General features: G+C 41.5%; 1 protein-coding gene across 8 annotated transcripts in view; it reads left to right on the top strand.

Moving 5' to 3' along the window:
• CTDP1 (CTD phosphatase subunit 1) overlaps positions 1-24,866 on the top strand; it is a 190,083-nt gene that overhangs the window by 72,578 nt on the left and 92,639 nt on the right. For 7 of the 8 annotated variants that reach the window (XM_065585114.1, XM_065585113.1, XM_008164442.4 and 4 more), the window contains exon 11: positions 3,497-3,662. The exons of the other annotated variant lie outside the window; for it this stretch is intronic. In XM_065585114.1, coding sequence (XP_065441186.1) covers positions 3,497-3,662 — 166 coding nt within the window. The remainder of the gene's footprint in view (positions 1-3,496; positions 3,663-24,866) is intronic. 8 annotated transcript variants of the gene reach the window in all.

Raw genomic sequence — 24,866 nt, 5'->3', positions numbered from 1 at the left:
GGGGCAAGGGTCCGGGGGGAGCAGTCAGGAATGAGAGTAGGGGTTGGATGGGGCAGGGGTCCGGGAGGGGGCAGTCAGGAATGAGAGTAGGGGTTGGATGCGGCGGAGGTTCCGGGGGCAGTTAGAGGACAGGGAACGGGGGGGGTTGGATGGGGCAGGAGTCCCAGGGACGAGAAGCAGGGGGGTCGGATAGGGGACGGGTGACGCCTAGCTGTTTGGGGAGGCACAGCCTCCCCTAACCGGCCCTCCATACGATTTCGGAAATCCGATGTGGCCCTCAGGCCAAAAAGTTTGCCCGCCCCTGTGCTAAACTCTAGAGATGTTAAATCTATAGAGCCCCTGCACAGATACAAAATTTGTATCCACCAACGTGATCCACAGACATTGATATCTGTGGATATAAAGTGGATATCCACAGATTTGCTGAGCTTTATAAATTCACATTATGCTTTGAAAATTAATTTCTCAATGGCTGCTATCAGAACTGAAACCATTTCACAAATGTTAAGCTTTGCAACATTATGACTCTCTCCTGGGTGATACATAGCAATATCCCTTTTTTACACGTGAGAAAACTGAGGTCAGACTGAATGATGTGTCCAATTTCAAATTGGTAATGTCCAAGTCAGGACTAGAATCCAAGTTGGGGGATAGAGAAGATGAAAGCTCTTCAAGACACTACCAGACTTCTAAAGGTGAAGGCATTGGGGCTTCTTGTGTATAACTATAGTGTTCACTGATAACTTAATTTGTGTATATGTACAAATGAGCTCTAAGGGGAAGATATTCAAAGGCACAAATGTCAGTTACATTCCTTACTTTCAATAATATGTAGGTGCCCAATTGCCATTTGTGCCTTCTGAAAATTGACTCCCTGTGTTCTTAATTGCACAATATAATAAATATATCTGAGAACCTCCTCTTTGGGTTTTATGTAGTTTATTTAATGTAATTATCCAGTGAATATAATTGTCCATCCTCCTTTTATTTTTATTTTTTTCTGCCATGTTCTTCAGCCTTAAAATGTTAGCACCAGTAGGAGTCATAGCTGGCAGCAGGAGAAAACTATTGGAAAAGGATGGAGTTGGGACCTAGCTGTATCTCTCAGCTATGCCAGACATTGAATAAAAATGTTGTCTCCAAATACAGAAGTACATTGGATTGAAAGCTCCCACTGGTGCTAGAGCCACACTTTCAGCTGTACGTCTGTTGACTCAACATATAGTCTCTTTTATGAGGTAGTAAAATGAAATAATTGGTCTGCTAGAAGTTCAGATTGTTGAATCAAAATGGTAAGGGTAGAAGTGTGTGTGTGTGTGTGTGTGTGTGTGTGTGTGTGTGTGAGACCTTATAACTGAGTTCCCCAGCATCTTTTCTAGTTTACCTGCTAGCCCAATTCTTCTCTCATCCCTGTATAAAATTGGGAGGAACTCTGTTGAAAACAAAGGAGTTACAGCAGTATAAATCTAGTGTGAGAAGAGAATCAGGGACATGGTATACAGCTTTTATTTCAGTGCCAGGTAAATGGGTATATTTCTTCTGCACTATAATAAGTATTTTACTGTGGATGATGCTTTCTGTGTAAATGGATTGTCCTGGATATTTCATTGGTGCATTGACAACATTGTATTGCTCTCAAAATTGTCAGTATAAGAATACAACTTGAAATATGGCCTTCATGCTTACCACTTTGGATAGTTGGGTACCCAGGAGACAGAACGGAGCTACAGAAATCAAATACTGGAACAGGCTAATTTGTCAGTCCTTCTTAAAAAAAAAAAAAATAAAAAAAAATCACAATAACCAAAAACATCTAAACTAACCAATGATAAATATAAAATGTTTTGACGGCCCCAAACTAGCAGTTAGCACGGGTTGACGTATTTCAGCTCTACCTTGCTCTAAGGTAAAATGTTTTTGTACAGTTTCCCATGTTGTAATCAATATATAATACTTAAGTAGAACAGGTGGTGGTAATAAACTCATGCCACTCTTGGACAGCATTACTCTTTTTGAAATACAGTGGATCTATGATGGTGTACATAGAGGTAGTGGAGGACTTTGCCAATGGGCTTCAGCTCTGTAGCACTGAGGTCTGCACCTGTTAACAAACAGTTCTCCATTTCAGGAGAGACTTTATCTTGGTTCATTGTACCCTATTACAGCCATTGCCACAATAGGGAGTGTAGCACTAGTACACTACTTACTTGGTTTTCTTTTTGCTAGTTTAAATACATACTCTATTTAAAAATGTGGTCTGGTATTGCTAGCAATCTATTTCTGTAATACACAAGCCATCACAATTTGCACTTGTTGGAGACAGAGGCGCCAAGGAACGAATAGAGACAGATACAATATCTGTCTTCTCTAGGATGACGTGAGGAAGCCTGCACTGACATCTTCCTGTACTGTCAATGTGTTTGGATAAATAAATTCTGCCCTTCACGGCTGTCAAACATTTCATACTGACTACATTCACAAAACAGCATTGTTTTCTTGTTCAGTCAGGCCAATGTAAAGAAAAATAAGATTTGAAAAGCACAAACTCCCAGTATTACCCATGATGTAGATGAAAGTGTATCCAAAGGCCTTAATAGTCTCCAGTGTTATAATAAGACCTTTCCCTTTCTCTCTCTCTCTTGTAATAGACAGAATTCACATTATTTACCAGCACTTGAGATCCATGTGATGATTACTTTGTTTTGTTTGACGCACAAGCAAAAAAGGTTACCGTTGCTAGTCTATTGATTCAAGGTCAAGAATAAGTGGGGGGGGGGGGTTAACATTGGCTTTAACAGCCAATATCCCTCCTCTTTTCTTCTTGTCTGTCTTTAATTTTTTTAAAGCTCCTGTCCCTCCCAACAAAACCATAAATCTACTTTTAATTTTGAATTTCTCTCCTTCAATCCATGTGTCTACAATATTAATGTTTTAATGAAAGTGTGTGCATGGTTTCTTTGAGATCTTACAGATGTAGTATAGCTGTTGTTCTTGATGTAATAAACATTTTCTCAGAATGCTGGGGAGGAAGGGCTTATCTTCACTAGAAAGCTTTACCAGCAAAAGTTCCGCCAGCATAGCGCTACCTACAAAACTATTTGGAAGATTGTGTTAGCACCTGGCTGATTATGCCAGTACCTGGTCCACACGCTTCAGATTGTATTGGCAAAAGACATGTTGCACTGTGGATACGCATTCCAATGTCCTGACGAGCTTTCTATATTTATAACTTTTAAATTGGTATAGACAGTTTGAATATGCAGATTTTTGTGGGGGGAGGGGAGAAGAATACAGTGAGAAAGAGGCGGTGTAGTGATCAATTTTTCCAATTCCAGACACATCCGATTGTTCCAGGTATTCAAAGGAGGGCATAGCAGTACTTCAGTGAAGCTGTAGCTCTTCCGTAACCATATACTTCATGTTGAATCTGATTCAGTTCTATGAAAGTTGTAATTCAAAATGACTTTTCTCATGTGGGACCTGTGAAATTTTACAGAGTTGTTCAACCACATCAGCAGCAGCTGTTTGATGAAGAGGAGTTACCAGCAAATGAGAACGAAGATCAACCTGGTCCATCCAAACGGAAACGCCAGCCAAGTATGTCCGAGACAATGCCACTGTACACACTATGTAAAGAGGATTTAGAGAGTATGGATAAAGAGGTGAGCTAAACTAATTGTGTGTCAGGATTCTAACAGTATCATTGAGTTAGTCAGTTATGCAGTATTTAACTGTTAAATTATGCACATACATGAAATGAGTTTGCATGTTACCAGGTGCGTGTAACTACTGATGGGGGGGGGGGGTCAAGTTACAGTAACTTGAAACAAAAATATTTTAAAAATTGACCTAGAAATACAGTTTTTTGTTCAACACGCAGCTATGTACTGTAAAACAAATTTAAACTACGCCACTGTCAATACTTTCATGGTCGTAGACCTGTAAAGTAGTTCTTTCATATCAATCAATGTATAGGATCTTAGGTTGGTGCATGTTAGTTCTGTAAAATATTATACATTGTCACATTGAATTTCCTATAAATGAGGACCTAAAATCCCGTAAGATCACTGATTAAAAAAACCCATCATCTGTGTGTGACCTTTCAGAAGGATCCATAGTTTCCTTTTCAACTGGCATTCAGTAATACATGCAGTATTTGCCTAAGAAAGGAGAAACAGCTGTTTCATGGAGAGTTGGATATGTGCATTGTTTGATTCTTAAACTATGGTGAAGGTGACTCTTAGAATTTGAAACCTAGTTTCACCTAACAATGAAAGTCAGTGGGGTATGGGAGTAATCCTTTGGAAATAGGATCATGTTCAGTGCCACGTCACAGACTTTTTAAAAACTAGCAATATCTTGATTTATTGTTGTTGATTTATGTAAAATTCTAGGTTTACTGGTATTTCTAATGTCTACTTAGATGCTATAGTATACATTCTAGGTTTAATTTACACTTTTTTTTTTTAAAATGCTGTGTAAAATAATGAATATTACATGGTAAAATATTTAGATCAAATGCATAAAATAAGGCCACTTCATATAAGGCGGTAAGATAATGTTATTAATTACAAAATAATTACAATGAACAGTTGCAAACTGAATTTGCCATCTGCGGGTATTGTCAAAGGTTAATATGCTAACACCTGAACAAAAGATGTGTATTCGTTAAAGAGGTATTATTCTCAGTGCATTTAACTTAATTTTCCAGCTCTCTTGTTTGCATCACAAATCAAACAGTAAGCATAAGAAGGGCAGTATATATTAAATAATAGGTTTTTTACATTAGTTGGGACTGGTATTGTTTGCAATTCCATCTGGGCTTGGAGTCTTCAGAATGGTGTCTTGGAGATGGATATAATATTTTCCATACAGCTTGGTCAAGAATCTGCCTTTCCTTTTGCATGCTGGATTGAAAAGTATAATTAACAGTCCTGTTTACATCACATTTGTTTGCTGGTTCTCCCAAATAATCAATTATTATTATTATTATTTATAGCACTTACGGTCCTTAGTTAAAGACCCAGACTGCATTGTCCTAGGTGCTGTACAAACACAGTAAAGTGACTGTTCCTGCACCAAAGAACTTACAGTGTAAGTTCAGACATACCGGGGGTGAGGGGAGTACAAGGAAACAATGAGACACTATTGGTCATCATTGGTCAGCACAGTACACCACCAGCCTTGCTGTTAAGCTTTTTTGTAGGCACCACAGCAAAAAAGTTTTTGGATTTTTTTTTTTTTTAGGAGATTTTCAAATTAGAATAATGTATTAGTTTTGCAGATATTTACAGGAAGCTCCTTCCACGCATAAGGCATGGCATGGGAGAAAGCAGTTTTCAAACAAGTACGTTGGAAAGTGTAACAAGTAGGTGATGGAGGCTGGCATTGTGGGCAGAGGTAGGCATGAAGGAGAGATGATCGGTGGGGTAGGGATAGGCTATAAAAGGGCCTTGAAAGTGAAGTGAAGGAGCTTACTTTGTGATAGCTGAGGGTAGAATTTTCTGCTCAGGCATTTGTCAGAGAACCTTTCTTGACTCCTTACTTCTTGGACCATCTCTGAAGTGACTGTTCCAAACTCTCTGTTCATTCCTCACACTTCCATATTTTTCCAGCTGCAATGTAAGGGCTGAATAGTGATCATGTGACAACAGCAAGCTGCTTATAAGTGTGTTGTGATAGCAGTAGCTATGTTTCTGAATATGGACTACATTGCTTGCTTTCCTGTTCCTGTGCATGTGATCTACTTTTGAGCTTCTCTTGTTTCATGTTTCATAAGGTAACTTAAACTTTTCTTCCAACATCTGGCTTCCAGATGACACAATAGCTAACCTTCCATTGCTTGGTTTTTCCATGTAGGAGCTCTGATAATGAGGTTACTTGAACTGGCAATGCTCTCAAGAATAAATGTGATTCTGTGCCAAGTCTAAGTCATTGTAAGGAAGTGTTATCACCTACCCAATCCAAAGCAGCCATTTATTTCTGGTTGTGTCACTTGGTCCTTCTCACCTATGCTGTTCATAGCTGATCTTCTGGTTAAGCCAAATATGATATTAAAAAGCATCAGGACTACAAAGCATCATAACCTCTTTTCTGACATTTTTGTGCTGAATTTGGAATAGTAATTTTGTGGGGAGAGCTGTAGAGGTAACATGGTACTTATTATGGAAAAGTACTGATTGTACAGGGAGATTGGTCTAATACTTCAGATAATGACCCAGATTCCTTCAATGACTTGAAGGATTTCAGAATGCCCTGAAATGACAGAAATGCCTGTAATCAGCTCTATCATGTTAAATTATAAAGTTACAAGTGACACACTAATGAAACATTAGAAACTTTAAAGTTTTCTAATGCTCTTTTTATTCTGAAATAGCTAAATGTATTCTAGTGTTCTAGGTGCATTATAAACAAGTGTGTATTCTCTGCAGTTTTCCATTAGTTCTTCTTGGTTCTCTTACAGCACACATTAAGTTGAGAATTCTCTTTTTAGTTGATTACTAAGTATTATTGATAACTCCTTCAGTGTTCGAAAAATATCTTTCCTGTAGTTTTTCATTAGACTGCCACTTCTTAAAAGTGTGTTTATTGCTTCTGAATGTTATGACTGAGCTACAGGGTGAATGTTTGTACAGAAAAATGTAAGATTTAAGATTATAGAAACATATCAGTTTCAATAAGATTAATACTGTATGAGAACCTCGGTATCTGGAACCTTGTCTTGCCATCTTATCCTCATCGGTGTCCTCAGACAGCCCATGTGAAAGTGATTCAGCTTCATAGCATGGCGTCTGTACACGGTCCAGGTTTCACGTGCATACATCAGAGTTGGCAAGCATCATTACATATATATGTGTGTGCATGTGACGATACTATGCGGCACGCAGGAGACATGGTGGAATTTGAACACTGAAAGCACAGCTCTGGAGAAAAGACACTGCCTGTTAATGGTCCAGCCTAACAGCAAAGAACTTTGCTCTTTTCTTCTGCTCTGTCAGCTTCTCTTACAGAAATCATCAGAGATCACCTCTGTGTAGCTAGGAAGTGGAGGCAAGGACAAGGAAAATTAAAATGAACCTAAATTAACTACTAAAAGTGAATTTAAGATGATAAATGACCTGTAGGAATTTTACCTCTAAACTTATAAGGATCTCCCTGTAACTTGCAAAAGAATGCATCAAAAAGAAATGCACTCTGTATCAAAGTGAATTAAGTGTGTAGTGTTTGACAGCATGGGAAATTTACACACACACACACACACACACACACTCATTGGGATTAGGATTATCTTTAAGCATTTAAGCCTCCAAGCATTTTTTCATTGTAACTAATGGAGAACGTCCATTAGTAAAGTCTGTTCATGGATGAATCTGCTTCTCTTGCAACCAGTTGCAAATAGATTTATGTAACTAACTTGTTTCCTCCCCTTGTTTGCAATAGAAAAGCAAATGCACGTAGCTGTAGAGTATCATCCCAACAAGAAGGAAAGATGTTCACAAATTGGAAAACATCCAGAGAAGAACAACAAAAATAATTAAAGGTCTAGAAGACATGACCCATGAGGAAAGATTGAAAAAATTGGGTTTGTTTAGTCTGGAGAAGACTGAGAGGGAGCATAACAGTTTTCAAGTACATCAAAGGTTGTTACAAGGAGGAGGGTGAAAAATTATTCTCATTAACCTCCTGAGGAAAGGACAAGAAGCAATGGGCTTAAATTGCAGCCATGGAGACTTAGGTTGGACATTATGAAAAACTTACTGTCAGGTTAGTTAAGCACTAGAACAAATTGCCTTGGGAGGTTGTGGATTCTCCATCACTGGAGGTTTTTAAGAATAGGTTAGACAAACACCTCTCAGGAATGGTCTAGTATTGCTTAGTCCTGCCTTGAGTGCAAGGGACCGGACTAGATGATCTATTGAGATCCTTTCCAGTCCTACACTTCTGATTCCTCAAAGCAAGTCCATTAAGAACAGCTCCACCTCCTTCCCTCCTCCCCCAAAAATCCTTCTCCAAAACCCAGCCTTTTCTTGCATATGGATCATAAGTATCTTTTCTATTTTAGCTGTCACGTACAGATCTTTTTTTACATTAAGTAAGCAAGCAGTAGCAAAATTACCAGTACTTGACGATTTCACCAGTATCCTTGTACGTTTAGAAACCAGGTTTATCACATCCTTTTCAGACCAGTGTTTCTAAGCCTCTTAGATATTAAGAAAGCTATACTTCTAAGATAGTTCTCCTATTTAATGGCACTAGGAGAGATTTCTGTGAAACGTATCAAGTATACAATTAGTTACCCTTATTTAATCAAGTTAAATTTATCTTACTCTCCTCTTGTCTTGTGATGCCATAGATAACTTGTATGCTTGTTGCACAAAATTTCATTGCTGATGGAACTTGGCTTCTCATTTGCCTGCAATGGTTTTTACTTGGCTGTTTGCATGGATATTTATCAGGCAACTGAAGGGTGGCTTTCAGCCCCCACAGCCTTGTTCAGATTTTTATCCCTTGAAACCATTTTTTTTTTAAAGACCCGTATTTTGTTACCATGTCTTCATAGCCCTTTCACTTACTTGTAAAGAGTATTTCTTATTATGAGACCAGTTTGCATAATGAATTTTCATTTGACAGTAAGGCAAGCTGTCAAAGTGAGGATTTTCCATCCCATTTCCCTGCTCAGCCTCCAGGGAAGCAGTCCTTCCCAGTTGTTCTTTTGTCTCCTAGTAGCAGCTGCAAAAAATGACCTTCTGATACCTCAGTTCTTTTGCTGTCCATAGGGAGTTCATTCTGGGCAGAAGTTCCCACTTTCCACTCCCTACCTTGTGTGGTGATGTCACAGCTGTGCCAGACTGAAATGGGAGCAGAAGATAATGAAGCAGACGTTTACACCACTTGTCAGCAGCTCCTCTCAGCGCCGTAGATCAGAAGAGAACGATCCCCGGAGGAGCTCCCAGGATGATTTGGCTGATCAGATTTATAGGGAAGTCCAGTGATTGGGGCGGGGGCGGGGGGGGGTCTCATGGTGGAAGGAAATGCCAAAAGTTTGAGTTTTGAATGGGAGTATGGAGCATCCTGCAACTGTCTTCCTTCATTCCCTTTGTGCGCTGGAAACACTTGTCAGTGTTTAGACACAGCTCTCTCTGCATCCATGGAGTTCATTGGAATTGTCAGACAGCACGAGCTAGCCTTGTGAGATGGGGGATTCTGCCTTCCACTGACTTCCAAAACAGTAGCTCAGGCAAAGTACATTCCATTTCATTGGCAATATTTTTGTAAGTAGGAATCTTCAGCCTACAATTCTTGTCAATGCCAGGAATTGCATTGAGATGTTAAATCCAACATCAACAGGTGCATTTGTGCAGGGTCAAAAATACACACAGCTTTTAAGAATCTTGCTGCAACTTGTTGAAACTTTTGAGCTGTTTTTTTCCTACATGGCTTGACTTCTCTACAGCTGTAATATTGTCTGAGCTTCTTTGCCATGCAAGAAAACACCTGCTGAGCACTGGCATTTAACTCAATGTTGTCAGAGTGATTTTTGTTTGACTGCGCTTCAGCCCAGACCAGTACATCCATTACTTTGTTGTAAGCCAGGCCTGCACAACTCGTAAAGCGGCGAGGGCCATATTACTCCAAAGAAAATAGCTGAGTGCCGAAAACCCCCGGCCGTGCTGGAACACGCGCCCCCCCCCCCCAGCACCACCCAGCCCCGCCGAACCCCCTTCCCCCCCCTCCCCCCAGCGCCGCCCAGCCCCCGTGTAAGCAAGCAGGACTCACCCCGGCAGCGCCTCCTGCTGGTCTTCTTGGGAATTAGCTCATCCAGCCGTTGGAGCGACCTCTGCAGGCCGGTGTCCCACTGCCGCTGGCTCTGTGTGCCTCCTGGACCCCGGTGCCCTTTGATCTGGGGTGCTGCCCCCTGGCAATACCCCCACACTCTGGCTCTTGGTTTCCTCTCTCTGGGGAACCCCCAATCCTCTAATCCCCACTTCACCTCAGTATAAGGCTACTGCCAGTCACTAACTAGCCCCCGCGCCCTGGGGTAGACTGCAGTATATCAGCCACTCATCACAGGCAAGGTTGGGTTTGGACCTGCTGCCTCCCTCTATAGATGGGCTGCCCCTCTGCAGCCCTGGTACTGGTTTTAGGCCCTTAGCTAAGTCCGCAACTTGGGGGTTTTCCAGGCTGGAGTTCCCCAGCTCCTCTAGCCTTCCCCAGCCCTGCTCAACTCCCTAGCAGCCAGACCCTTCTCTCTCTACAAGCAGAGAGAGACTTCCTCTGGCTCACAACCTTTTTATACAGGCCAGCTGGGGCCTGATTGTGGCATGGCCCAGCTGCAGCGGCTTCCCCAATCAGCTCAGCTTTTCCTCTGCCACAGCCCTCCCCCAGGGCTGTTTTAAGCCCTTCAGGGCAGGAGCGGGGTAACCACCCTGCTACACCCCCCGAAACACATCCCCCACCCCAGCGCCGCCCGCACCACGGAAACAAACCCTCCTTCCCCAGCGCCGCCCCGCCGAAACAGCTGTGGGACGAAAAGGAAGGGTTTTTTGGGGGGGAGGGTGTGATACTTTAAGAATTTTTCAATTAAAGCAAACAATTTTTTAAATTATTTTAATTTTTTTTTATGAATCATGGAAAAATGAAAAACACCTGTTCCGTTGAAAGAAAACATTTGTACTTTTCATAATTATCTTGCAAATTTAATGAGATATTACATCTCTTTTCGGCAACAAGCTTGTCGTATTCGGGGGTCGTATTTGAAGTAGATATTTTCATAATGTCTTCCAAATGGTCGTCAGTCAGAGAAGAACGTTGCTTGTTTTAATTCATGTTCATGATGGAAAATGTTTGTTCACATATGTAAGTGCTTCCAAAAATGCTGAACGTTTTCAGTGCAACTTCAGTAAGATTCTTGTATTTTTCATCGTCCAGACTTTTGTAGAAGTCCCACAGGCTGCTTTCTCTGTGCTTATTTCGGTAAACTGCCGAACATTGAAGTTCAATAATCTCCAACTGCAAATTTTGTGGCACTTCCTCTGGATCCACAGAAAAGGGATCTTCAATCAGCTTCAACTGAATGTCATCATCTTTAGACAAAGTAAGTCTTCTGTCAGATTCTTCAATCAGAAGATTGATGTGCTTTGCGTATTTTTCTCCTAACTCGGCGTGTTTGTGCTGAGGGATACGCTGTGCACAAGTGGGAAAGTGACACATTTCACCTTTTGACAGCTGACTTCTGAAAAGTTTCAATTTCATTTTGAAAGCTTTCACTGCTGCACACATTTGAAATATAAGTTGATTTTTTCCCTGAAGTTGAATGTTGAGATCATTCAGGTGTGCTGTAATGTCACAAAAGAAAAAGATCTTGATTCCAGGACTCATTTTCAAGCTCCGGGAATTTTATTGGCCCATTTTCTAGGAATTTTGCTATCTACTCTTTCAAAGCAACGAAACGCTGGAGCACTCTTCCTTGACTCAACCACCTCACTTCTGTATGGTAGATTAAGTTGCTGCACTCGGCGTCTTCCCCTTCAAGAAATCTCCTATGTTTTAGTCCTCTAGAACGGATGAGGTTTACAATGGAAACTACCACTGACATTACATGTTCAAATTTTAAGACTTTGCTACACAAAACCTGCTGATGTATAATGCAGTGATGTTTGGTTATTTGTCTCCCAATACATTCTTCAAGAAGAGTAACTGCTGCAACATTTTTTCCCACACATAGCTGGAGCACCATCAGTACAAATGGCCACCAAGTTTGTGAAATCTACTCCCAACTTATCATTCATGCACTTTATCACTTCACTGGAGATTTCTTTTCCAGTTGTGCGACCCATCATGGAGCACATGCCAACAAGTTCTTCAGTAATTTCAAAGTTTTTATCAATACCTCTAATAAAAATAAGAAGTTGGGCGGTGTCTTTTAAATCGGTGCTTTCATCCATAGCTAGGGAGTAAAAGCAGAATTCACTGACTCTCTGCTTTAACTGATCACTTAGATTAGTAGAAATGTCAGCTATTCTCTGTACAGTCATGCGTGATAGACTGACATTCTCAAATATTCCCCTCTTTTCTGGACATAACTCAGATACCGCAATCAACATACACTTTTTTTAAAAAACTCGCCTTCTGTGAAGCATTTCCCAGCAGCAGCAATTTCCTTAGAAATTTGAAAGCTTACTTTGGTAACTGTGTCGTTCTCAGTGCTCACTTTCTTGAAAATTTGGTGTTCTCCACTAAGGTTTTTCACTAAACTGGCTGCTTTAATTATTTTTTCATTTGGGTTCAATTTGGCGAGATTGGGATGTTTAGTTTCAAAGTGCCGCCGAAGGTTGTATTCTTTCGGAACGGCTAACGTTTCGCGACACACAAGGCACAGGATTTTGTCTTTGGAAACAGTACGTAAGTATTTATTTGTCCATTCAATGTTGAAAACTCTGTGCTCTGTTTTTATTTTTCTCTTTTTCTTTTCACTCATGGTAGCCATTATGAAGCTCAAGATTTTGTTGAATAAATTCACACAGAAGGGAAATGCTCAGTCACACACAAAGAGAAGAGATATCTCACAGCGCGTGGCACACTAGCAAGGCACTGACTGTGTGGAAGTCGGTAGAGGGGGAAAGAAACGGCGCACATAGGGTAACCAGATCACAGCAGTAAAATAGGACCCGCCCCCTCCCTGCTCGGCCCCACCATTACACTCCTCTTTGACCACCAGAGGTCACTATATTACTGCACACAGCAGTACCAAAATTTAAAATACTGAAAATGGTATTTTTCTTCCAGACATCGACTCGCCTCTCGCCTCCTCACCTCCCCACTAGTATAAAGCCTCGCCGCCACTACCTGCCCACCCGCCTGCTCGGTTCGTCATCCCCCCATGAAATAAGGGGAGAGGAAAAGGGGGACAGTTTGAAGGGATTTTCTGGGGGTATGAACTAAGCTGGGGAGGGGGAAGGGGAGCAGGGTGAAGGGATTGGATGTGACTGTCCCACACACAAACACGGGGGCCGCAGGGACCCCTGGGGGTGGGGGCAGTGTGATAGGGGCTGGGGAGGGATAAGGTCCCTGGACCAGGGAAGGGGGCAGCAGTCAGGACAGGGCAGGTGCAAAACACACACACACACACACACACACACACACACACACATACACGGCTTTAGGAAGTGCTGGGCGCAATTCGAACATTTTTTGGCAGGGCCCCAGCAGGGATGACTAGAAGAAAAAAAAACATGTAAAAAAAAGCCTTTCCTTTCTTCCATGTATTATTTACTTTCCATAACTATATAAATAATAAAATTATATATTATGTACATTGTATTATATATGCTGTCGATCGGTTATTAATGAGCTCCATTTCACATGTGTGGGGCCCCGCCACTCCCTGGGGGTGTCCTAGGGTGACCAGATGTCCCGATTTTTATGGAGACAGTCCCAGTTTTTGGGTCTTTTTCTTATATAGGCTCCTATTACCCCCCACCCCTGTTCTGGTTTTTCACACTTGCTGTCTGGTCACCCTAGTGGTGTGCACATGTGTGGGTCCCAGCTGCTCCCTGCCCCCCTCATTGAAGCAGGTGTGCAGGCTTCCTGCCCTGGGAACTGCAGGGCACCAGTGGACATGGGGCTGGCTGGAGGCAGGGCAAGGGGTGCGGGGCTGGCTGGAGACCGGGGGGTATAGGGCGGGCTGGCTGGCTTCAGGCGTGATAGACTGGGTGCACGCAGGGGGGTGCAGCCAGAGTTGGCTGGGCTGGAGACAGAGGAGTGCGGGACTGGCTGGCTTCAGGCAGGGGGGTGCGGCAGGGGTTTGCTGGAGACAGGGCAGGGGCTGCGGGGCTGGGGCGGGCAGGGGTGTGTGTGGGGCTGGCTGGCTTTGGGCAGGGCCGCAGGGGTGTGTGGCAGAGGTTGGCTGGAGACAGGGCAGGGGGTGCAGCAGGGGCTGGCTGTGGGCAGGGGGTGCGGCAGGGGCTGGCTGCGGGCAGGGCAGGGGGTGCGGGGCTGGAAGCAGGGCAGGGGGTGGAGCAGGGGCTGGCTGCAGGCAGGGGGTGTGGGGCTGGCTGGAGACGGGCTGGCTTCCTGCAGCGCAGGGCAGGGGGTGCGGGGCTGGGGCATGTGTGGGGCTGGCTGGCTGCGGGCAGAGCAGGAGGTGCTGTAGAGGCAGCTGGAGCCCCGGCTCTTTAAATAGCCCCAGGCCCTTTAAATAGCCCCCCGGGGAAGTCGGGCTTGGGCGTGGGGCCCGATTCAGGGGACTCAGTTGAATTAGCCTGAAGCCGACCCCACACACACACTCACTCTCACTCTCTCTCTCTCTCTCTCTCTCTCTCTGTCTTTGTCTCCCTCCTCCAGCCCCCCCCCTGCCCCGGGGTTTTCCGGCTGCCCACAGACAGTTCAAACCCCACCTCATCACTATGGAGGCCGCCCTGGGAGCAACCAGCGCAGTAGCCACCCCACCCCCAACCGAAGAGGGGGCTTGGGGGCTCTCGGCCCAGTCCTCCCGAGCTGCGGCTCGAGCCCAGGCCGGGCGCCCCTCCCCTCGCTCGCACTTACCGGCTCTGCCTCGTACCCAGCGCTTCCCGCCTCAGCAGGCCCCGGAAGTGACGCACCCGCTGTATGCCAGGCGGGGGGGAGCGGGAGATGGAGACACGTGCGCGCTTCTGACCGTCCGGGCGGTCGGAGCGCGGCACGCGCATGCGGGGCTGTGAGGTTGCCCACCCCCCAGGCAGGGGACAAAGCCGGCAGCCGCGCTTCTCACCAGCCGAACCTGGCAGCCACGCTTCTGACCGGCCGGCCGGAGCGCTGTGCGCACGTGCAGGACTGTGAGGTCGGCCTCCCTCTTCCCCTCCCCCTCTCCCTGGCAGGGGGCGAACCCGGCAGCCGCACTTCTCGCCGGCCGGCTGGCCAGAGCGCGGTGTGCACGTGCGGGGCTGTGAGGTCGGCCCTCTCCTCTCCCCCCAGCAGGGGGCAAACCTGGCAGCCGTGCTTCTCAGCAGCCGGAGCGCGGTATGCGCGGGCGGGGCTGTGAGGTCGGCTCAGCCCCCGGGCAGGGGGTGAAGCCAGCAGCTGCCCCCGCCACTTGCTCGCGGGCCTGTTGTAAGCTTTGTGGACTGTGACATGTCAAGATTCAAACCAACTTAAGTCCATCAGTCCTCTGGCATTCTTGGTAACAAACTGAATTTCCTCATTCGGCTGAGCATCGTTTAGAAGGGTTGAAAGTTCTTTTAAAACTGGTATTGTGCAGCCCAAAACTAGGAAGTCCAACAAGTAATTACTGGCTCTGGGGGAAATGCAATTTTTTGTTCCCCCATTTCAGTCTCATTTGCAATGTACTGCCTGTATCAAAGACAGGGCCGGCTCCAGGCACCAGCCTGGCAAGCAGGTGCTTGGGGCAGCTGCTCCGGAGAGGGGCGGCACGTCCAGGTATTCGGCGGCAATTCGGCGGACGGTCCCTCGCTCCCGCTGGGAGCAAAGGACCTCCTGCCGAATTGCTGCCGCAGATCACGATTGATTTATTTATTTATTTATTTATTTATTTATTTTTGGTTGCTTGGGGCGGCCAAAACCCTGGAGCTGGCCCTGATCAAAGATTGTGGCTAGGGCAGTGTTTAAAGATCTTTTTAATGTAGCTGAGCAGTTTATCAACTTTACCAAACTTGCGCCTTCACAGAAACCTTTGGAAGGTAAATTCTGTCATAGATTATTTGCACTTGGTAAGCAACTCCTTTTTTGTAGTTCCATTGAGTGAATTTGCGCAGCTTTGGGTGATCAGGTTTTTCCAGCGGTATATTAGTACTTGCAAATGCATCCACAAGTTCCATTGTAGCTAAATGACAGATCTCTGAGCTCTGTCGTCTTAAAAAGAGAATAAGTTTTGGGTGTTTTTCATTTTGTTTCCCAGCACTGCACTATCTGCAGCCACTTTGAGTCTAAGTAGCACTGAACCATTGCTTGCCATGTGGGATCCAACAAAACATTGTAGCTTGTATAAAACAGTTTGTCACCATCGGTATGTGGCTTCCAAATTCTTTCATATGATTGGCTGCAGTAATGATTGTAGAGGTTTTTGATTTACTTTGGACACTCATTTTAAAGTAATTTCACTTGTCTTCCAGTAGGCTATCAGTTGAAATCACTATGCTACAAAACCACCCTGGATGCCCATATCTACCAATCAGTGAGTTGAGCCCTGAGTGTTTGCTGCTGTAAAGTGTCAATCAATAAATCCTGTCAAGTTCATGACCTTTCTTTATATTGAAACAAGCTAATAATCACGTCTGGAACCTGTAACTGTGCATATAACGGCATTGGATTTTACTATAGGGTAAAAGTACACAAAAGACCAGATTTCAGTGTCTGTGATGCATCTTTCACAGCTGTGAATTTGGTAGGACCCTACTTGTACAGAACTATGGCTATTAAAAATTTGCTCTTACACTTCTGACTTCAGATGATTCTTACAAGAATTTTCATTATGCATGGCTTCTTAAAATATATGCACTATACATTACATAGAAATTAACTTCTGATTCCCTTCTATAAATTGTTAACTTGGTTATCTTCAAGAACATGCAGAGGAGAACCAAATTTTAGTTGCTCTTGTTAACTCTTCTTTCAGTTGACCCATTGGCCTTCTGGAGGTGTGACCCATGTTTTAAAATTTGCCTTAATTCTGGGTGAAGTGGTCTGAATTTTTTTTTCAAGGAGACGGGATGAGAATGGATGAAAATATGCATGTAGCAGTCTCAAAGTTGTTAAATGTAGTGGGCTACATTGAAGACAATTATGGGTTGTCTAGGCAATATGACAACCATCATGAAAGTAAGTTTGCCAAAACAACTTGTATAGCTTGTGCTGTTACTTATGTCATATAGATTACTCTGCTCTACAGCCAAAATGCTTCTGAAATAAATGTAGTCAAACTTTACTAATTCTGGGTCACTGAGAATGAAAATGATGCTTAAAATTGTTGATTGGCTCTAGTTTTCAAGATATGCTATTGGGTCAGTATATACGACTCTTGACTTGGGAATGGCGGAGGATAAGTGAATCTCCTGGCAGGTGATGTTAGGGTTTCCATGTTCCATGACCATCAAAAGGATCTTGTCCCATTCTTCTTCATGGAAGGTGATCTTGTAGCCTGCAACAACATCGATGATGTGATGGCAGCCCTCAACATCATTCACGATCCAGATGAGTGGAGGCTGTTCATTGATTCATCGAAGACGAGTCTTAAAGCTGTTTTACTACATAATGGCAATGTTTTGCCATCAATTCCAGTTGGTCATGCAGTCCATATGACGGAAACCTATGACAACATGAAACAACTTTTGAGGTGCATAAACTATGACCAACATCAGTGGCAGCTTTGTGGCCATTTGAAGGTTGTTGCTCTCTTGCTTGGTCTGCAGACTGGATACACAACGTACTGCTGTTTTCTCTGCGAATGGGATAGTCGTGCAAGAGATTCCCACTACATCAAGAAAGATTGGCCACTCCGACAGTCATTGGAGCCTGGGAGGAAAAGTGTTCAGCATCCACCTCTTGTTGAATCAAGGAAGATTTTGTTACCACCCTTACACATCAAGCTGGGTCTGATGAAGAACTTTGTCAAGGTCATTGATGAAACACAAGCAGCTTTCAAGTACCTCTGTGGAAAATTTCCAAGGTTAAGTGAAGCTAAGATAAAGGAAGGTGTCTTTGTTGGTCCTCAGATTCGTGAACTTCTTCGAGATGATGCATTTGACCATGCACTGCGTGGCAAGGAAAAGACGGCATGGAAAGCCTTCCAGTTAGTGGCAATAAATTTTCTCTGAAACAAGGCAGACAACTACAGGTTGTTGGTGGAAAACCTCCTCAAGGCATACAAAAGCCTTGGTTGCAACATGTCACTAAAGATAAATTTTTTGCACTCTCATCTAGATTTTTTTTCCACCGAACTGCAGAGCAGTGAGCGACAAGCACGGCGAGCAATTTCACCAGGACATTGCAACAATGGAGAAACGCTATCAGGGCAAATGGAGCCTATCAATGCTTGCAGACTATTGCTGGATAGTGACAAGAGGTGCTCCATTTAATGAATACAAGAGACAAGCCAAGAAGCACCGAGACACTGAATAGGACTAAACTATGTACATAATAGTTTGCCTTTTGTTTCATAATAAATTTGATTTATATAACCCTTTTGCTGATTTTTAAAGTGTTACATAAACAGGACAGGTGAAATATTATCATGTAAAGCAATCATAAACACATGAAAAGACCTAGTTTTACAATTTATGATTAAAACTCTATCTACACAATATACATAGACATAAAATGTAAAAACTTAAATATCTTAGAAACAGTAGCCAATCAGTTGTTTTAATTGTCATATTTGAATTCAGCACATCAAAATACATAATAAATAGTACATTTTATCTCTGAAGCAGATGACTTCTCAAAAATTGTAGACCAGTGTTATTGGTTTGTCCAGACATTTGCTGGAACTGGTTGTATTTCCCAGTTTCTGTTCAAGCGCTTCCAGTACCTCCCATGTTCCTGCTCTCTTCCTTCTTTAGTTCTCTTCTTGAAAGGTCCCCTTCTGCAACCTCCTTCCCTTACATGGTCCCTGAACTAAGCCATGTCTAGCTGTACTCTGTCTGCAGCCCATCTCATCTGTCAGCTTCCTGTGTAGGAAAGCTTGATGTCTTCATAGAATGGACATTGATCAAAGACCCATTTCCCTCCCCAATGTGCCCATTCCAGCCAGCTCACAATGTGCAGTATTCAGCTTTTATTACCCAAAGTTTTAGTAATGCAAGACTATAAATGTCATTATTTTTTTTGTTTGTTTCAATATTTTAATTGGTTGTCACTTTAAGTATATGGTAGACAAATGTTAAACCTGTGGTGCTAGGACTTTGGCATCCAAATACCCCATTGCATACACAGAGCACATGTGGTTAGCAGTTGCATCAGAAAATTTCCATCCGGTTTGTAATGAAAATAGACTGCCTAAACTGTTGTGGGAATAAGTAAGATGTGTTAATTATTTTTTGGCTATGACTTTATTTTTGTAGTTCTACGAACAGGATTAAAGAATGTTTTGTTGTTTGGTGGCTTGTAAAGTATAATGTCAGACTGTCTATCAACCTATTTTTCTCCTTTGATTATTAGAGAGAACTGTGATAATTGAAGTTGTAGAACACATTTAAGTACATCAACTGCAACCCAATGTCTAAAAGAAAGATCCCAGCTTATTTTGAGTGATAATGAGAAAATGAAATTAAGGGATGCAACAATTGTAAAAGCACCATTTAAGTCTATAGGAATGTAAAAGGTAATGATTTTGCCTGTAGAAGAAAAAAATGAAACCCTAGAGTGGGAGTTGGAGGAACATGGGGGAAGTAGACAAGGGGATAGAATTATTTGCTTTCATATATTTCATATGTTCAGTTCTGAAGAGATTCAGAACATTAGAGAGGACTGGATCTAGACTAGTTCTAATAGTTATTTATTCAAACTTCCGTTTCAGCTTAAGGCAATTGGAATACATAGCGACCTTTTCCAGAAATCAGCATTGATCATCTTTAGGCACTAGAAATCGGTCTAATGAAAAACATTGGAGAATGGAATTAGAAGCTGGTATCATGGCAATTGAAATAAGTAAAGTTATGAAACAAATGCAGTGCAGACAAATCCGTAGTACAGTTTTTGAGTTGGTAACTGACATTTTGAAAGATTTATTCACTGTTTTCCTAGCAAGTTTTTGTCTGCAGCATATCAATTTACTGGCCTGGCTCCACAGATTTTTTTTCAGTGGTTTACCAGTTTTAATGTTCAATATGGTTTTTCAACAGGGCATCTTTGCTCAGCCATGCTCAAGGTAAAGTAGCTTTTGAATGTATTCTTGCAACAGATTTTTGAAGTACTAAAATGTGTTCAGAGGTTTTTAACCATTAAAGCAGGAAATAATGTGATAGCTGCTTTCATTTCACATCAAACCAGGCATCAAATACCAAAATATCATCCCTGTTTATACAAATAGAAAAATCAGTCTCTTTTAGTAAAGAATAACATAACTGCTGCAGTTAGGGTTTTCTGTTTTCTCTATAAAGTTCTCTATAAAGGCATTTATAAAAATCCATTCTTCTCTTAAACTTGGTGAATTAAAAAATAGCATGGGGGCAAATTACAAGTATTCTACAATTCTTTCAAAACTGCACCCTTGAAGCATCTGTAGGTTATATGGAACCTTTGGAAACCCTTTTTGATGTCATTCTGTCAGGAAGAAAGTAGTTGGAGTTTTTATACCTGGTTTTAGCTCATTTGTGGAGAGACCTTTTTTTTTTTTTTAAAGTATCTTCACTATATGCTTTGTGCTGTTATATGCTGCTGGCAAAATGCTACTTAAGGCAGTGAACCCCAAACTTCACTGTGGATTTCTAAGGTTGCTCTATAGCTTCTGTCTATCTTCTGACATGAGACACTTCCCCAATTAGTCTTTAGCAGTGTTCTGATTATGTGGCACGAATCACCTTTTGGCTCTGACTTTTTTCAGTATTTTCATTTTTAATAGAAAATCTCATTATTATATGTAAAATGAAGTATAGCTCTTTAATGGGTGCCTCCCAGAGAATAAGTAGTGTAAAAAAGTAATGGTTTGTTTCTCCAGTGAGGATGAGGCAAAACTCTGTTGAAACCATGGAATTCAGTAACCGTGTTTTAGCATATGTCCCTACTTAGGTTATAACATAACTTCTAAACTGAATGCTGCTAACCCTGTCAACGCTAGTCTGACAGAGTTTAAAATGAGTTAGCCTGAGCCGTGTTAAAGCACTTTGCAAAATGTTCAGCTAATATAGTGATACGGTCCTGTCTCTCATCACAAAACAGCACAAATTGTTTACTTGTAGATTATGATGTTTAACCCATTGATACTCAGCCTGAGGCTCATGAGCCCCAAGTGGCTCTTTAATGCGTCTCCTGTGGCTCTTTGCAGCACATGATATTGGTTAATAATTAAATCGATGTTTCAATCGAAGTTATTAGAGCATCCTGATTGGTTTACTATGTTGTTAACAACTTGTAGAATATTTGGTCTGTCATTTTGCTGTGAGAAATATTTAGTAAATGAAACTATGAATTCACATACTGTGGCTCTTTTGGGTAATGTTGATCACTAATTCGGCTCCTGAACCACTGAGGTCTGAGTATCACAGTGTTACCATGTGTCTGTTTCAGTTACCCTACTCAATTGAAACAGGTTAACTCCAGTATGTCTATTCCACTAGCATTTTTGGTCTGCTAGTTGTCTGCTCATGTCTTTTCTCTAACTTACTTTGTTCTGTTTTAAAGTATACTAATTATTCCAATATATTTTAATGTAGAGAAAACAGTAGCTTTCAAAACATTTATTTTAGAAAACATGTATACCAGTCTGTAATAGATGAATTGAAAATTTAAACTGAAAATGTGTTAAGAGTTTTTGGTCAGTAAAAGTGCAAGGCCAGGCTATTAGATACTAGATCAAGTTACTTATAAATTAAATAACATCATAACATACACAGTTAATGTTTGTTTAATCAGGATCTCATGGAAAAATCTAATATTTTCTTCATCCCATACCATAAAATTACTTTGACGTAGATATTACACGCAGACAAAATTGCTTGCTTAATTGAGCAATTTTTGAAGCAATGTATTGTTCCCCTTGCTTGTTTTTACAGCATTCATTGTTTTGGCCAAAGTTGCCTGTCTTAGGGAGTAATAGTTTACTGAATTATCCACTCAGCTTTTTTCTTTCTTCGTATGAACTTCTTAGAACTGCAGGGATTCTAATTACTGTTTCAGCATTTATCAAGATTATTTGGACTCTGCATAGGTATGGGTTATAAAGAGCTTTAGGGCTGGAGCCCTCTACTGTTATGAAGAAATTGCTGTCGCCGTGAAGTCCCAAAATGAGTGACTTCCTGGGCACAGCCATATTTCTAGCTTATTGAAATAATTGAGGCTACCTGTTTATTCACTTTCATGTTGGATCTTTTTAAAATAACTTTGATACAATATAGTGCATGTTGGTTTTGATTTGGTCTATGTACCATGATACAGTAGCTGTATCCAGTGTTCTCTCTGTGCCCTCTGTGATAGAGCAAATGTGATGTTAGGAGATCTGTGCCTGAGCTGGAGGTTGAACATAAATATCTAACATATATCACTTGCTTTGCCACAGAAATGTTGAGAGAATGCTGGCTATAACTGACATACCATAACACAAAGATCATATCCAAACCAGTATAGTGCCTTAGAACTGAAATGGTTAATGACGATGCATTATAGAAATTGTAGGCTTCAAAATCTAGGCTTGTTCTTTTATTATATATGGAGCCTCTTTTTAAAAAAAAAAAAAAAAAAAATTACTTAGTTTGACTTAAGTGATGGCTAGACCCAATCATAGAATAGGCAGATCTGCACAAACTGTTGTATGTAGCTGGATCAATGTACTTCTATTTTGACTTCAGTAATGGAAACATTGACCTACAATGAGTCTCTAAAACAAAGTGCTAGATTTTGATGCATCTGTTGTATACACACATTGTCCCCTGGGGATGAGATTAATAATCCTTTTAGTGTGATCAGAGTTCTGATTTGAACATATTCTTTAGAGATGCTGGATTAATCAGTGTATCAAAACCTAAAACATCCTCATTGCACCCGCCCACCAACTTGCATCTCACGCATTTCACTCCTGTTATACAGTAAAATTACTTTTTCAACAGAGGTTGTGTAAGTATAATACAGTGATATTGGCTAACATATGTATTTTATTGTAATGTGTTCTCACTGACAAACATAAGTTGGGAAAATGCTAGGGTAGAATACAATTTCAAAGCATAGTTTCTGTGATGCTGAACATGCAGACTTCTGTTTATGGGAAGTCAGCATAGGCACATGTGTCTCACTGTGTTCAGTACTGAGAGTGTTAACTCAGTCTTTCAAGGTAAATTACACTCTTCCAGGTAATGCTAGAATAGGGGGGAAAAAACAAGAAATGTTTTAAGAGGAATTAATTATGGGAAATTTTCAGAACTGAGACACAAGTGCCAAACTCTCCTTTCAGATACATGCATATAACTCCCACTGAAGTCAGTGGGTCTTGTATGTATGCATCTTGAGGGCAGAATTCTGGCTTTTAATGTATTCTTACAAAATACAGAATGACAAGGAAAGTAATGATAAATAAGAATGTAAACAACTTGTGTTTACATTGTAGGTATAATTTTCCTCTTTTCCCAGCTTTGCAGGTGCTCAAGTCTTTTTGTTCGCTTATCTCTATTTTGTACACAGTTTTTCTTTTTCATTGTGGCTTCCCATTTTCTGGTTTCCATAACTGAGTTTTAAATCATTTCCTATATCAAAGGAAACATTTAGGAATTCTGCAGTTTTGTGCTATGGGTACTTTGGGGTATTTTTTGTGCAAATTCTGTATGACAGATTTGAAAAATATATTGCACATTCTTGCTTAATGGATTAGTTCATTTATGCTAGTAGTAGTAATACCTGGAGCTTTGGATCTTGAAATTCATTTTAATAAGGTAAGTAAATCTCACCATGTGCTTGCAAGAAGGGAAAAGGGAGCAAAGTGATGGAATTCATCATCCATTGAAGTCAATTGGGAATCTTTCCATTATTTCAGTAGGCTTTGGATTAGGTATATTGTGTGCAAGGCCACAGAAGGAGTGAGGGCAGGGAGAGATGCCTTAAATATACATCCTGACTATAACATATATGATTGGCCTGACCCTGCCTTCTGCTTTAGGTAAATAGCAATTACTGCTAATGGCAAAAAGAGGCCAAGATCTTCATATTCTAGTGAAGTAGAAATGGGGGATTTAAAATACCTTAGTGTGTGGAGAAATTTTGATTTCTCATACACATATTGGGACAAAGTCCACAGGTAGGTCTTTATTGAAGAGGGATTATACAGACTTCAGATGAGGAACACTGAACATTTATAATTGGACAGCTTTGCAGCATTATAGGATGTTCGGTATTACTTTTTAATTGAAGTGAGGTGCACATGAATGGTGGTCTTAAGTTATGGACAGGGCTTCTGTTTTTCAAGGTTTATTCATTTCATTTTTCAGGGTTTATTTTTTTAGCTAGTTTTCTTTTATGTAGGTGCCCAAAAATCAGGGGAAGGGGAAGATTCCAGGCTCCCTCTTTGTAATGAGAAATTTCTTTAATGTTTATTAATGCATTTTAACATAGTCCGGGTTCAAACAGCACTATGTTACAATGCACCAGGGAATTTTTAGTGCATGCCAGCAGGGTCTACACAGATCGATTAATGCGCAGCACATTAGTGCGCCTTAGAAGTCGTCCATTCCTTCCCCCGCCCCCCCCAGTCCGCATTACTGCTTCATGTATACAAGCCCTTAAATCCAAGTAACCATTTCTAGGGGTTTTCTGGTGTTTACTGGATAAACACTTTATTCTTTTTTTCTTTTCTTTTTTTTTTTATTGGGGGAGTGTTTATCAGTTGAAACAAAAATCAGTTATGGATTATTTAGATCACCTTTATGTAAAAATGTGATTGGAAATCAATTATACACCAATGTTTGTTTTAGAATTTCAAAACGAATAGAATACCTGAATAAACAAATAGAATACTTGAATAAATTCTAAATAGTTCTTCTGAAAGATTTCCAGGCTAAAGTAGCAATTTCTAAGTGTTTCTGAAGCTTCACTTCAGTAATAATTTATTACACTTGGGGAATGAATTGAAAGAGAATATAATTTCTTGTAGTTTGTGACAACATTCAGCAGGTATTGATGGGTAAAATAAAATAGTGAATGTACAAAGAAAGTTCTTATTTTTTTTGTAACTTGAG

The sequence above is a fragment of the Chrysemys picta genome, chromosome 2 (assembly GCF_011386835.1).
Source record: "Chrysemys picta bellii isolate R12L10 chromosome 2, ASM1138683v2, whole genome shotgun sequence".
In the NCBI taxonomy this organism is placed as follows: Eukaryota; Metazoa; Chordata; order Testudines; family Emydidae; genus Chrysemys; species Chrysemys picta.
This window is presented reverse-complemented; position numbering and strand designations above follow the sequence as displayed.